Genomic DNA, 11,233 nt, shown 5'->3' on the forward strand with positions numbered 1-11,233 from the left:
TTGGGGGGTTTCAGGAAGGTTTTTTTTTACTTTTGGGGGAATTTTTTGGGAATTGTTTGAGAATTTTGGGGGATTTTTTGGAGAATTTTTGGGGAATTTTTTGAGATTTTTTTGAGATTTTTTTGGGAATTTTTTTGAGAATTTTTTTGGAATTTTTTGAAGATTTTTTGAGAATTTTGGGGGATTTTTTTGGAAATTTTGGGGAAGTTTTTGGGGAACTTTTGGGAAATTTTTTTGGAATTTTTTTGAGAATTTTGAGGAATTTTTTCATTTTTCAGGGATTTTTTGGGATATTTTTTGAGAATTTTTTTGGAATTTTTTAAGAATTTTTTTTGGAATTTTTTGTAGAATTTTTTGAGAATTTTTTGAGAATTTTGGGGGGAATTTTTGGGGAAGTTTTTGGGGAAATTTTGGGAAATTTTTTGGGAATTTTTTGAGAATTTTGGGAAATTTTTTGGGAATTTTTCAGGGATTGTTTGGGATTTTTTTGAGAATTTTTTGGGAATTTTTGAGAATTTTTTTAGAATTTTTTTTAATTTTTTGAGAATTTTGGGGGATTTTTTGGGGAATTTTTTGGGAATTTTTTGGGAATTTTTTGAGAATTTTGGGGGATTTTTTGGGGAAATTATTGAGACTTTATTAAGAATTTTTTGAGAATTTCTTGGGAATTTTTTGGAACTTTTTGGGATTTTTTGGGGGAATTTATTGAGAATTTATTTGATTTTTTTGAGAATTTTGGGGGATTTTTTGAGAATTTTTTTGGAATTTTTTGAGAATCTTTTGGGAATTTTTTGGGAAATTTTTGAGATTTTTTTGAGAATTTTGGGGGAATTTTTTGAGAATTTGTTAAGAATTTTTGCAGGATTTATGGGGGAATTTTGGGGGATTTTTTTTGGATTTTTTAGGGAATTTTAAGGGGAATATTTAAGAATTTTTTCGGGATTTTTTTTTTAGTTTTGGGGGAATTTTTTTTGAGAATTTTGGGCAATTTTTAGGGAATTTTAAGGGGAATATTTGGAGAATTTTTTGGAAATTTTGGGGGATTTTTTGTGAATTTTTTCAGGATGTTTGAGGAATTTTTTGTGGATTTTTTCTTGGAATTTTGAGGGATTTTTAGAGGAATTTTCGGGGATTTTTTGAGGATTTTTTTTGCATTTTTCAAACATTTTTGGGGGAAAATTTGGTGAAATTTTGGAGGATTTGGGCAGATTTTTTTGAGAATTTTTTGTTGGGATTTTTTAGGATTTTTTTTGCATTTTTTCAAGATTTTTGTTGAATTTTTGAGCTTTCTTGGGGGGCATTTTTGGATATTTTTGTGCCATTTTTTGAGTCATTTTTTGCACCTTTTAGGACCATTTTTGGGCCTTTTTTTTTGTTCCTTTTTGGGGTTTTTTGGGGCCTTTTTTAATTCCTTTTTTGGGGTTTTTTGGGGGCATTTTTAGGAAATTTATTTGGGTTTTTTTCGGCATTTTTAGGGAATTTTGGGGCATTTTGGGGGGGATTTTTTAGGCTATTTTGGGCCCTTTTTTAAAGAATTTTAGGATTTTGTGCCCTTTTTTGGGATTATAACCCAAATTTTAATGATCTAATCCTCATTTTTTAAGTTTTCCAACCCTAATTTCGTTTCTTTTAATCGAAATCTTAATTTTGTTTTTTTTTAATCAAAATCTTAATTTTTTGGGGCTTTTTTGAGCAATTCTAACCCAACTTTTGGGAATTTTTCGCCGGATTCCGACCCTGATATTTTAAGATTCTAACAGCGATCAGGATGAGGATTGGAAATTTAGAGAATCGCGATGAAAAATTTAAAAAAATTCGGATTAAAATGATAAAAATTGGATTAAAATTTAAAAAAAAATCCTTTCCCCTCACGCCTCACCTGTCAATCACTCTGAAGCCACGCCCATTTGTTGACGCAACCAATCAGAACGCGGCGTGCGGTAGGCGTGAATTAGGAATGATTGACAGCTCAACGAAGCAATCAGGTTGTTTAAAGAGCAGGGCGCGACACGTCAATCATTATTAAACCCCGCCCCTTTTCTCTCCTCGACCAATCACGTTTCTCCTTCCTCCCTTTCTCCGCTTCCGCCGCCATGGCCGCGCCGCGCTGAGCCCCCCCCAAACTCCGACAATGGCGGCTCCGCTCTCGTAACCGTGACCGCCATGCCGAGCGGAGCCGCCGAAAACAACGAAACCTCCGAGCCGGCGTTGCTGCTCCTCCAGCAGCGCCTTCAAGGACTCGGTTTCCCTCAAAACGCCACGGAGGAAGAGGAGGAGGATGATGATGATGGCGGCGAAACGGAGTTGAGGGAAGATGAGGAAGATGAAGCGGCGTTGTTGTTGTTACCGCGCGGTTTGGATGTTACGGGAGGTGGTCGGGGAATGATGGCGGCCATGCTGTCGCAGGCCTACGGTGAGATGGGAGCTGGAGGAGGAGGAGGAGGAGGAGAACAGAGGAGGAAGAGCGTCAACACCACCGAGTGTGTGGCGGTGCCAAGCTCCGAGCATGTGGCCGAGATCGTTGGGCGACAGGGTGAGTGAGGGGGCGACAATGGCGGCGCTGAGGGGATTGAGATGTTTCAGCTCTTCCCGCCATTTTGGGGACCCTCACAGTTGGGGTGGGACCTTCCTGTGTCACCTCCCATGGAGGGATCCTCCTCTTCCTCTTCCTCCTGCCACAAACTTTGGGGATCCTCCTGTCCACACCTCCCTGAGATTCCTGACCCCCTTCACCCCTTCCCGCCATTTTGGGGACCCTCCTGTCCCCTCACACCTCATGGTGGGACCTTCATCTTCAGCTCCTTCTCTGTCCCCTCATCTTCATCCCCTGAGGGCTTCACCCCTTCCCGCCATTTTGGGGACCCTCCTGTCCCCTCACAGGTGGGGTGGGATCCTCATCTTCATCCCCTGAGTGTCCTGACCCTCATCATCCTCTTGCTGCCATTTTGGGGACCCTCACAGTTGGGGTGGGACCTTCCTGTGTCACCTCCCATGGAGGGACCCTCCTCTTCCTCTTCCTCCTGCCACAAACTTTGGGGACCCCTCCTGTCCACACCCCCCTGAGTGTCCTGAGCCCCATCATCCTCTTCCCGCCATTTTGGGGACCCTCCTGTCCCCTCACAACCCAGGGTGGGACCTTCAGCTCCTTCTCTGTCCCCTCATCTTCATCCCCTGAGGGCTTCACCCCTTCCCGCCATTTTGGGGACCCTCCTGTCCCCTCACACCCCAGGGTGGGACCTTCATCTTCACCTCCTGAAGATCCTGACCCTCATCATCCTCTTCCTGTCATTTTGGGGACCCTCACAGTTGGGGTGGGACCTTCCTGTGTCACCTCCCATGGAGGGACCCTCCTCTTCCTCTTCCTCCTGCCACAAACTTTGGGGACCCTCCCCTGAGAGTTCTGACCCTCTTCATTCCCTTCCCGCCATTTTGGGGACCCTCCTGTCCCCTCACAACTGGAATGGGACCTTCATCTTCACCTCCTGAAGATCCTGACCCTCATCATCCTCTTCCCGCCATTTTGGGGACCCTCACAGTTGGGGTGGGACCTTCCTGTGTCACCTCCCATGGAGGGATCCTCCTCTTCCTCTTCCTCCTGCCACAAACTTTGGGGATCCTCCTGTCCACACCTCCCTGAGAGTTCTGACCCTCTTCACCCCTTCCCGCCATTTTGGGGACCCTCCTGTCCCCTCACACCTCATGGTGGGACCTTCATCTTCAGCTCCTTCTCTGTCCCCTCATCTTCATCCCCTGAGGGCTTCACCCCTTCCCGCCATTTTGGGGACCCTCCTGTCCCCTCACAACTGGAATGGGACCTTCATCTTCACCTCCTGAGGGTCCTGACCCTCATCATCCTCTTCCCGCCATTTTGGGGACCCTCCTGTCCCCCCTACAAGAGCCTCCAATTAATTAACCCCTAAACCCGGCCTGTCTGTCCCTAAACCCGGTCTGTCTGTCCCTAAACCCGGCCTGTCTGTCCCTAAACCCGGCCTGTCTGCCACTAAACCCGGCCTGTCTGTCACTAAACCCGGCCTGTCTGCCCCTAAACCCGGCCTGTCTGTCACTAAACCCGGCCTGTCTGTCACTAAACCCGGCCTGTCTGTCCCTAAACCCGGCCTGTCTGTCACTAAACCCGGCCTGTCTGCCCCTAAACTTGGCCTTTATGTTTAAGAGTAGAGAGGTTAGGTATAGGGGCAGAAATGCCAGGTTTCAAGGCAGAAAAGTTTGGTTTAGGGCAGAAAAAATATTTATCAGAGGGCAAAAAAACATTTGTCCTGTTTTCAGGCAGATTTTGGAAGGAACTCCCTCTAGATAAGCAGATTCAGGTGGTTGGGGAAAAGATTTCCTGGAGAAATGTGGAATAATCTGTTTATTTAAGAGGCACAGCATTCCCCAGTCCAAAAATTGATACTAAACAACAACAACAACAACAAAATTAAACCCTAAAAGCTCTCTCTGTTCTGAGGAGATGACAGGCTCCGAGAGGCCGTGTTTGTCTGGGCCAGCACAGGAGCGGGGTGTGGAGCAGTGAGTGCAGTTTGTGAAAACAAACTAAACAAACTGCCCCCGGCTTCTTCTCGCCCTTCGCCGGTTTGAAAGGGCAGGACAGACAGACAGACGGGTGGGAGCGCGCCGCCGGCAGACGGCGGGGCCGTCCGGGGCCGGGGCCGCCGGGGCCAGCTGCGGCCCTGGGCGCGGTGCGGGCCCCGGGAGCTGGGCAGGGAGGGAGCGGCTTGGGAATGGGGCGGTGCGGCCCTGGCAGGGCAGGCGGGGGCGTTCCGCTGGGCACCGACTGCGGAGCTCCTGCTGGAACGGGGGAAGTGATGGGGAACCTGCGGTGACCGGGATGTGTCACTGTGTCTGTGTGTGTGTCTGTCTGTGTGTGTGTGTGTGGTCTGCTCGGGCTCCTGGGGCAGCTCGAGGAGGGCCCCTCATCCCGCAGAGGAAAAGCAGAGTTTGGATAACACCCATGGCAGGAGGCAGACGGGGAGTTCTCGGTGACCCGTGGTGACTTTATCTGGGGCACGGGGCTGTGGTGCAGGCCCTGCTCCCAGCTGGAAGTGTTGTTTGCACTCAGGTGGCCAAGGGTGCAGAGCTGTGTGTGTGTGAGGCTCCTGCAGCGCCGTGCAGACAGCTGAGGGACACCCAGTCAGGGGCAGTGGGAATTCGGGGATCTCTGTGGGACACTCGGGAGCACGGCTGGCAGGCAGGGACGGCCCCATGGCGGTGGCCCCCCGAGCGGTGGCACTGGGAGCCCTGCTGAGCTACAGCTGCCAGCTGTCCTCGAGCTGTCCCCGGCGGGGATGGGGGCAGCGGCCTCTGGCTCCCCATGGGGAAGCCCCCACGTTCTCTGGGGCGGGGCGGGCGGCGCTCTGTCCCGTGGGCCGTCCGCCGACCCGCCGTGTCTCCCGCACAGGCTGCAAGATCAAGGCGCTGCGGGCCAAGACCAACACATACATCAAGACGCCGGTGCGCGGCGAGGAGCCGGTGTTCGTGGTGACGGGGCGCAGGGAGGACGTGGCCACGGCCAAGCGCGAGATCCTGTCGGCGGCCGAGCACTTCTCGCTGATCCGGGCGTCGCGCGGCAAGGGCGCGGGGCTGGGCGGGCCGTGCTGCGCGCCCGCGCTGCCGGGGCAGACCACGGTGCAGGTGCGGGTGCCGTACCGCGTGGTGGGGCTGGTGGTGGGCCCCAAGGGCGCCACCATCAAGCGCATCCAGCAGCAGACGCACACCTACATCGTGACGCCCAGCCGCGACAAGGAGCCCGTGTTCGAGGTGACGGGCATGCCCGAGAACGTGGACCGCGCGCGCGAGGAGATCGAGACGCACATCGCCCTGCGCACCGGCGCCTTCCTGGAGCTCGGCGACGACAGCGACTTCCGCGCCAACGGCACCGACGTCGGCTTCGAGGGCGGCCCTGCCTGGCCGGGCGCCCGCCCCGCGCCCCGCGCCCGCGCCAGGATGGTCTCCAGCTATCGCAACGACAGCTCCAGCTCCCTGGGCAGCGGCTCCACCGACTCCTACTTTGGCGGCAGCCGGCTGGCCGACTTCAGCCCCACCAGCCCCTTCGGCGCCGGCGGCTTCTGGATTGGGGAGGCGCTGCCGGCCGTGGGCACCGAGGAGCTGGCGCTGGACTCCCCCGCCTACGAGCCCCTGACCGCGCCCTCCCCGACCATATGGGCGCCCTTCGAGCCCGGGGCCGCCCTGCCCGGCCCGGGCGGTGAGGCCATGGTCGGCACCAAGGCCCCGCACCGCGGCAGCCGGCCCCCCACGCCCCGCCTGTCGCCCACCTTCCCCGAGGGCCTGGAGCTCCCGCTGGCCAGGCGGGCCCGCGGCGACCCGCCGGGCTCCGGCCCCCGGCCCGGGCTGCCCATCTGCATCCCCGCCTTCTCCAACGGTACCAACAGCTACTCCTCGTCCAACGGCGGCTCCACGTCCAGCTCGCCCCCCGAGTGCCGGCGCAGGCACGACTGCGTCATCTGCTTCGAGAGCGAGGCCACCGCCGCCCTCGTGCCCTGCGGCCACAACCTCTTCTGCCTGCAGTGCGCCGGCCGGATCTGCGCCAGGGACGCGCCCGCCTGCCCCGTGTGCCAGACCGCCGTCACCCAGGCCATCCAGATCCACTCCTGAGCCGGCGCCGCCGCTGCTCCTGGCCGCCACGCCAGGGCCCTGCCCGTGCCCGTGGCTGGGCTCCTGCGGGACACCGGCACCGGGCGGGCTCTGTGGCTCCGTGCGGGCAGCGGGGCTCAGCACAGAGGGATCGGGCATGCTGTGGCACGTGAGGCGGGGTCTCATCCATTACACACAGCTGGAAACACAAACGTGTGAAGGGCCTCTGTGCTGGCAGCCCACGCCTCGCTGCCCCACGGAGGCATCACCCACCCTGCAGGGCTGTGGCACCGTCAGCTACCCACCCTTCCAATGCTGCCTTCTCTACACTGCCAGTGCTCTCAACAGGTTTGGGGAAACTCCCTCTCTTCCACTCTCTACAACCACTCACGCCTCATCCTCCAGCACTGCAAACACCTTCTCTGTCGGTGGGGGCACCGTTGGAGTGACCAGGACGGCCGGGACAGGGACGAGCCACGGACAGGGCCCTCGGGGTTTGGGATTGCCAAGGGAGCGGCCAGGCTGCGCTGGGCAAGGAACCTGTCTGAGAATCCTGTCCCAGGAGCCTGTCCCAGGAGTGCATCCAAGGTCCGTCATCCCCCGGCTGAGGGTGCTGACATTCCGTTTGTCCAATCGAGCTGTTCTGAAATCACCTCCCAGCGTGTCTGCAGATCAAAATGTGAAGCATCGTTGTGTCCAGTCCTCGTCTTGCACATACTCTAGATTTATGTTTTATTTTTAGTAAGGGGAAGGAAAATCGGGGGGTTGCCTGTGCGCCCTGGTGTTATTAATTTCTCAGCGACCATGGCCCTGCAATCAGTTTGCTTCATTTCAAAACGGCTTTCCAATCACGAGTTTGAAAAAGAAAAAGGAAAAGAGAATCTCTTGAATACTCTTCCTGCATTTCAACCTGTGGATGTTTCCAGCTCTTCCATCCTCAGTATGTTCCCAAATCTGTGCTGGCATAAGTTAAAGCAACAAAAACAAGCAAACAGAACAATATGAAAAACCACAACAAAAAAAAAAAGGAAGAAAGAAAGGAAAAAAAAATATACAAAGTGGAGTTCTGGTGGATTTTTTCTATATTTGTTTTGGAAGCATTATTTTCCCAAGGCAAACCTTTTTTCTCAGTATAACAGAAAAAAACAAAAAAAGACAAAATGAAATTACTCTAGGTTGAACGAGTAAATACGCAGAAAACTTTATTTTTTATTTCCACTTGAAGAGTTACATTTCGTATTACAGGTTTACAGATAACGGTTTTTATTTTGTGATTCCGAGTCGGGGAGGGCCCTGAGGACACGGCCCGTCCTGCAGCGCTCCGGGGCTCCGTGGGCAGGGCCGTGTCCGAGCGGGAACCGTGTCCGGGCAGGGCCGTGTCCGAACGGGAACAGTGTCCGGGCAGGGCCGTGTCCGAGCGGGAACGGTGTCCGGGCAGGGCCGTGTCCGAGCAGGGCCGTGTCCGAATGGGAACAGTGTCCGGGCAGGGCCGTGTCTGAACGGGAACGGTGTCCGGGCAGGGCAGTGTCCGAACAGGAACGGTGTCCGGGCAGGGCTGAGTCCGAGCAGGGCAGTGTCCGAACAGGAACGGTGTCCGGGCAGGGCCGTGTCCGAGCGGGAACAGTGTCCGGGCAGGGCCGTGTCCGAACGGGCACAGTGTCCGGGCAGGGCCGTGTCCGAGCAGGGCAGTGTCCGAGCACAGGCAGTGTCCGAGCACAGGCAGTGTCCGAGCAGTGTCCGAGCACAGGCAGTGTCCGAGCGCAGGCAGTGTCCGAGCACAGGCAGTGTCCGAGCACAGGCAGTGTCCGAGCACAGGCAGTGTCCGAGCACAGGCAGTGTCCGAGCAGGGCAGTGTCCGAGCACAGGCAGTGTCCGAGCACAGGCAGTGTCCGAGCAGGGCAGTGTCCGAGCAGGGCAGTGTCCGAGCACAGGCAGTGTCCGAGCACAGGCAGTGTCCGAGCACAGGCAGTGTCCGAGCAGGGCAGTGTCCGAGCACAGGCAGTGTCCGAGCACAGGCAGTGTCCGAGCACAGGCAGTGTCCGAGCAGGGCAGTGTCCGAGCACAGGCAGTGTCCGAGCACAGGCAGTGTCCGAGCAGGGCAGTGTCCGAGCAGGGCAGTGTCCGAGCACAGGCAGTGTCCGAGCACAGGCCGTGTCCGAGCACAGGCAGTGTCCGAGCAGGGCAGTGTCCGAGCACAGGCAGTGTCCGAGCAGGGCAGTGTCCGAGCACAGGCAGTGTCCGAGCACAGGCCGTGTCCGAGCACAGGCAGTGTCCGAGCACAGGCAGTGTCCGAGCAGGGCAGTGTCCGAGCACAGGCAGTGTCCGAGCACAGGCAGTGTCCGAGCACAGGCCGTGTCCGAGCACAGGCAGTGTCCGAGCAGGGCAGTGTCCGAGCACAGGCAGTGTCCGAGCACAGGCCGTGTCCGAGCACAGGCAGTGTCCGAGCAGGGCAGTGTCCGAGCACAGGCAGTGTCCGAGCACAGGCCGTGTCCGAGCACAGGCAGTGTCCGAGCACAGGCAGTGTCCGAGCACAGGCAGTGTCCGAGCACAGGCAGTGTCCGAGCACAGGCAGTGTCCGAGCAGGGCAGTGTCCGAGCACAGGCAGTGTCCGAGCACAGGCAGTGTCCGAGCAGGGCAGTGTCCGAGCACAGGCAGTGTCCGAGCACAGGCAGTGTCCGAGCACAGGCCGTGTCCGAGCACAGGCAGTGTCCGAGCACAGGCAGTGTCCGAGCACAGGCCGTGTCCGAGCACAGGCAGTGTCCGAGCACAGGCAGTGTCCGAGCACAGGCAGTGTCCGAGCACAGGCAGTGTCCGAGCGGGGCCGTGTCCGAGCACAGGCAGTGTCCGAGCACAGGCAGTGTCCGAGCAGTGTCCGAGCACAGGCAGTGTCCGAGCAGTGTCCGAGCACAGGCAGTGTCCGAGCACAGGCAGTGTCCGAGCAGGGCAGTGTCCGAGCACAGGCCGTGTCCGAGCACAGGCAGTGTCCGAGCACAGGCAGTGTCCGAGCAGGGCTGTGTCCGAGCACAGGCAGTGTCCGAGCACAGGCAGTGTCCGAGCACAGGCAGTGTCCGAGCAGGGCAGTGTCCGAGCACAGGCAGTGTCCGAGCACAGGCAGTGTCCGAGCACAGGCAGTGTCCGAGCAGGGCAGTGTCCGAGCACAGGCCGTGTCCGAGCACAGGCAGTGTCCGAGCACAGGCAGTGTCCGAGCAGGGCTGTGTCCGAGCACAGGCAGTGTCCGAGCACAGGCAGTGTCCGAGCACAGGCAGTGTCCGAGCACAGGCAGTGTCCGAGCAGGGCAGTGTCCGAGCACAGGCAGTGTCCGAGCACAGGCAGTGTCCGAGCACAGGCAGTGTCCGAGCAGGGCTGTGTCCGAGCAGGGCAGTGTCCGAGCACAGGCAGTGTCCGAGCACAGGCCGTGTCCGAGCACAGGCAGTGTCCGAGCACAGGCCGTGTCCGAGCACAGGCAGTGTCCGGGCAGGGCCGTGTCCGAGCGGGGCAGTGTCTGAGTGGGGCCGTGTCCGGCCGTGTCCGGCTGTGTCCGGCTGTGTCCGTGTCCGGCTGTGTCTGGCAATGTCCGGCCGTGTCCGGCTGTGTCAGTGTCCGGCCGTGTCCGGCCGTGTCCGGCTGTGTCCGGCTGTGTCCGGCCGTGCCGCGGCGCCCAGCCCGCGCTGTGCCCGCAGAGCAGGACCAGGGTCTGGTTTAGTATTTGCTAATTTTGCTACACTTTTTGTTATGTATATGTAGGGTTACAGATCCAATTTGAGCAAAGTTTAAAGAATCCATATATTTTATGATAAAGGGCCTTTAACTTATGACGGCCAAAGCACTGATATTATATATTTGCTGTAAAGAGAATTATAAGAGTTTTATTTTTCTGATATTAAAAGTTACTTAATAAAGACTTGTTTCCATTAACTTGGATGTTCTTCTGCTAAATGCCCCGGGCGGTTCCCTCTGAGGGGGATTTGGGTCTGGGGGCTCTGGGTCTGTGTCAGGGGTTTGGGTCTGGGGGCTCTGGTCTGTGTCAGGGGTTTGGCTCTGGGGGCTCCGTGCGGGGCGCGGCGTTGCCGCCGCCGCTCGGGTCGCAGTCCCGGCTGTCCCGGCTGTCCCGGCTGTGCGGGGCCCGGCTGAGCAGCGCCATCAGTTGGGGTTTTTGTCAAGGCAGCCTCCGTGAACTCTGGCGGTTCCTCCGCTGCCGGAGCGCTGCGCTGCCGCCGCGGATGGGCCCGGGCTGTCCCGGGTCTGCCGAGGCCGCTCCGGACGCTCCCTCGGGAAGGCGCCTCCAGCCGCGCTCTCCTGCAGCAGCACCGGGCCGGTCCCGAGCCCTCCCTGCCGGGCCGGCAGTCCCGTCCCAGGCCCGCTCTGGCCGCGCTGCAGCCGCTGCTGTCCGGGGCTCGGGGCGGGCGGTGCCGGGCCGGGCTGGGACAGCGCATCCCGTGTCGGGCCGTGACCGCCGGCCGCTGACCGCTGACCGCTGACCATCCGCCAGGGCCGCGGCTCCGCCCGCTGCCGCAGCGCTCGCACGTCCTGCGGGGCCGCAGGTGTCGGTCGGGGCTGCCAGCAAAGCGCTCCGGAGGAGCCGAGCTCGGTCCCCGCGGGGTTTCTGCCGTTCCGCTCCGCCGGG

The 11,233-nt window shown here is 57.2% G+C and overlaps 1 protein-coding gene across 1 annotated transcript; it reads left to right on the forward strand.

The window, feature by feature from the left end:
- Positions 1-2,094: 2,094 nt before the first annotated feature.
- On the forward strand, positions 2,095-8,288 carry MEX3C (mex-3 RNA binding family member C). The gene is made up of 2 exons (XM_084225560.1): positions 2,095-2,533; positions 5,417-8,288. Exons 1-2 carry the CDS (start codon positions 2,164-2,166, stop codon positions 6,628-6,630), a joined length of 1,584 nt encoding a protein of 527 aa, XP_084081686.1. The 5' UTR covers positions 2,095-2,163; the 3' UTR covers positions 6,631-8,288.
- The last annotated feature ends 2,945 nt before the right edge of the window (positions 8,289-11,233 follow it).

Source organism: Fringilla coelebs (genome assembly GCF_963513975.1).
Source record: "Fringilla coelebs genome assembly, chromosome: Z".
NCBI classification, from domain to species: domain Eukaryota; kingdom Metazoa; phylum Chordata; class Aves; order Passeriformes; family Fringillidae; genus Fringilla; species Fringilla coelebs.

Excerpts from the sequence above, each read along its gene's own strand:
- MEX3C (XM_084225560.1), top strand. The coding sequence starts at position 2,164 with ATGCCGAGCGGAGCCGCCGAAAACAACGAAACCTCCGAGCCGGCGTTG. Across the intron at positions 2,534-5,416 it reads CGAGATCGTTGGGCGACAGG|GCTGCAAGATCAAGGCGCTG; the intron begins GTGAGTGAGGGG and ends TCTCCCGCACAG.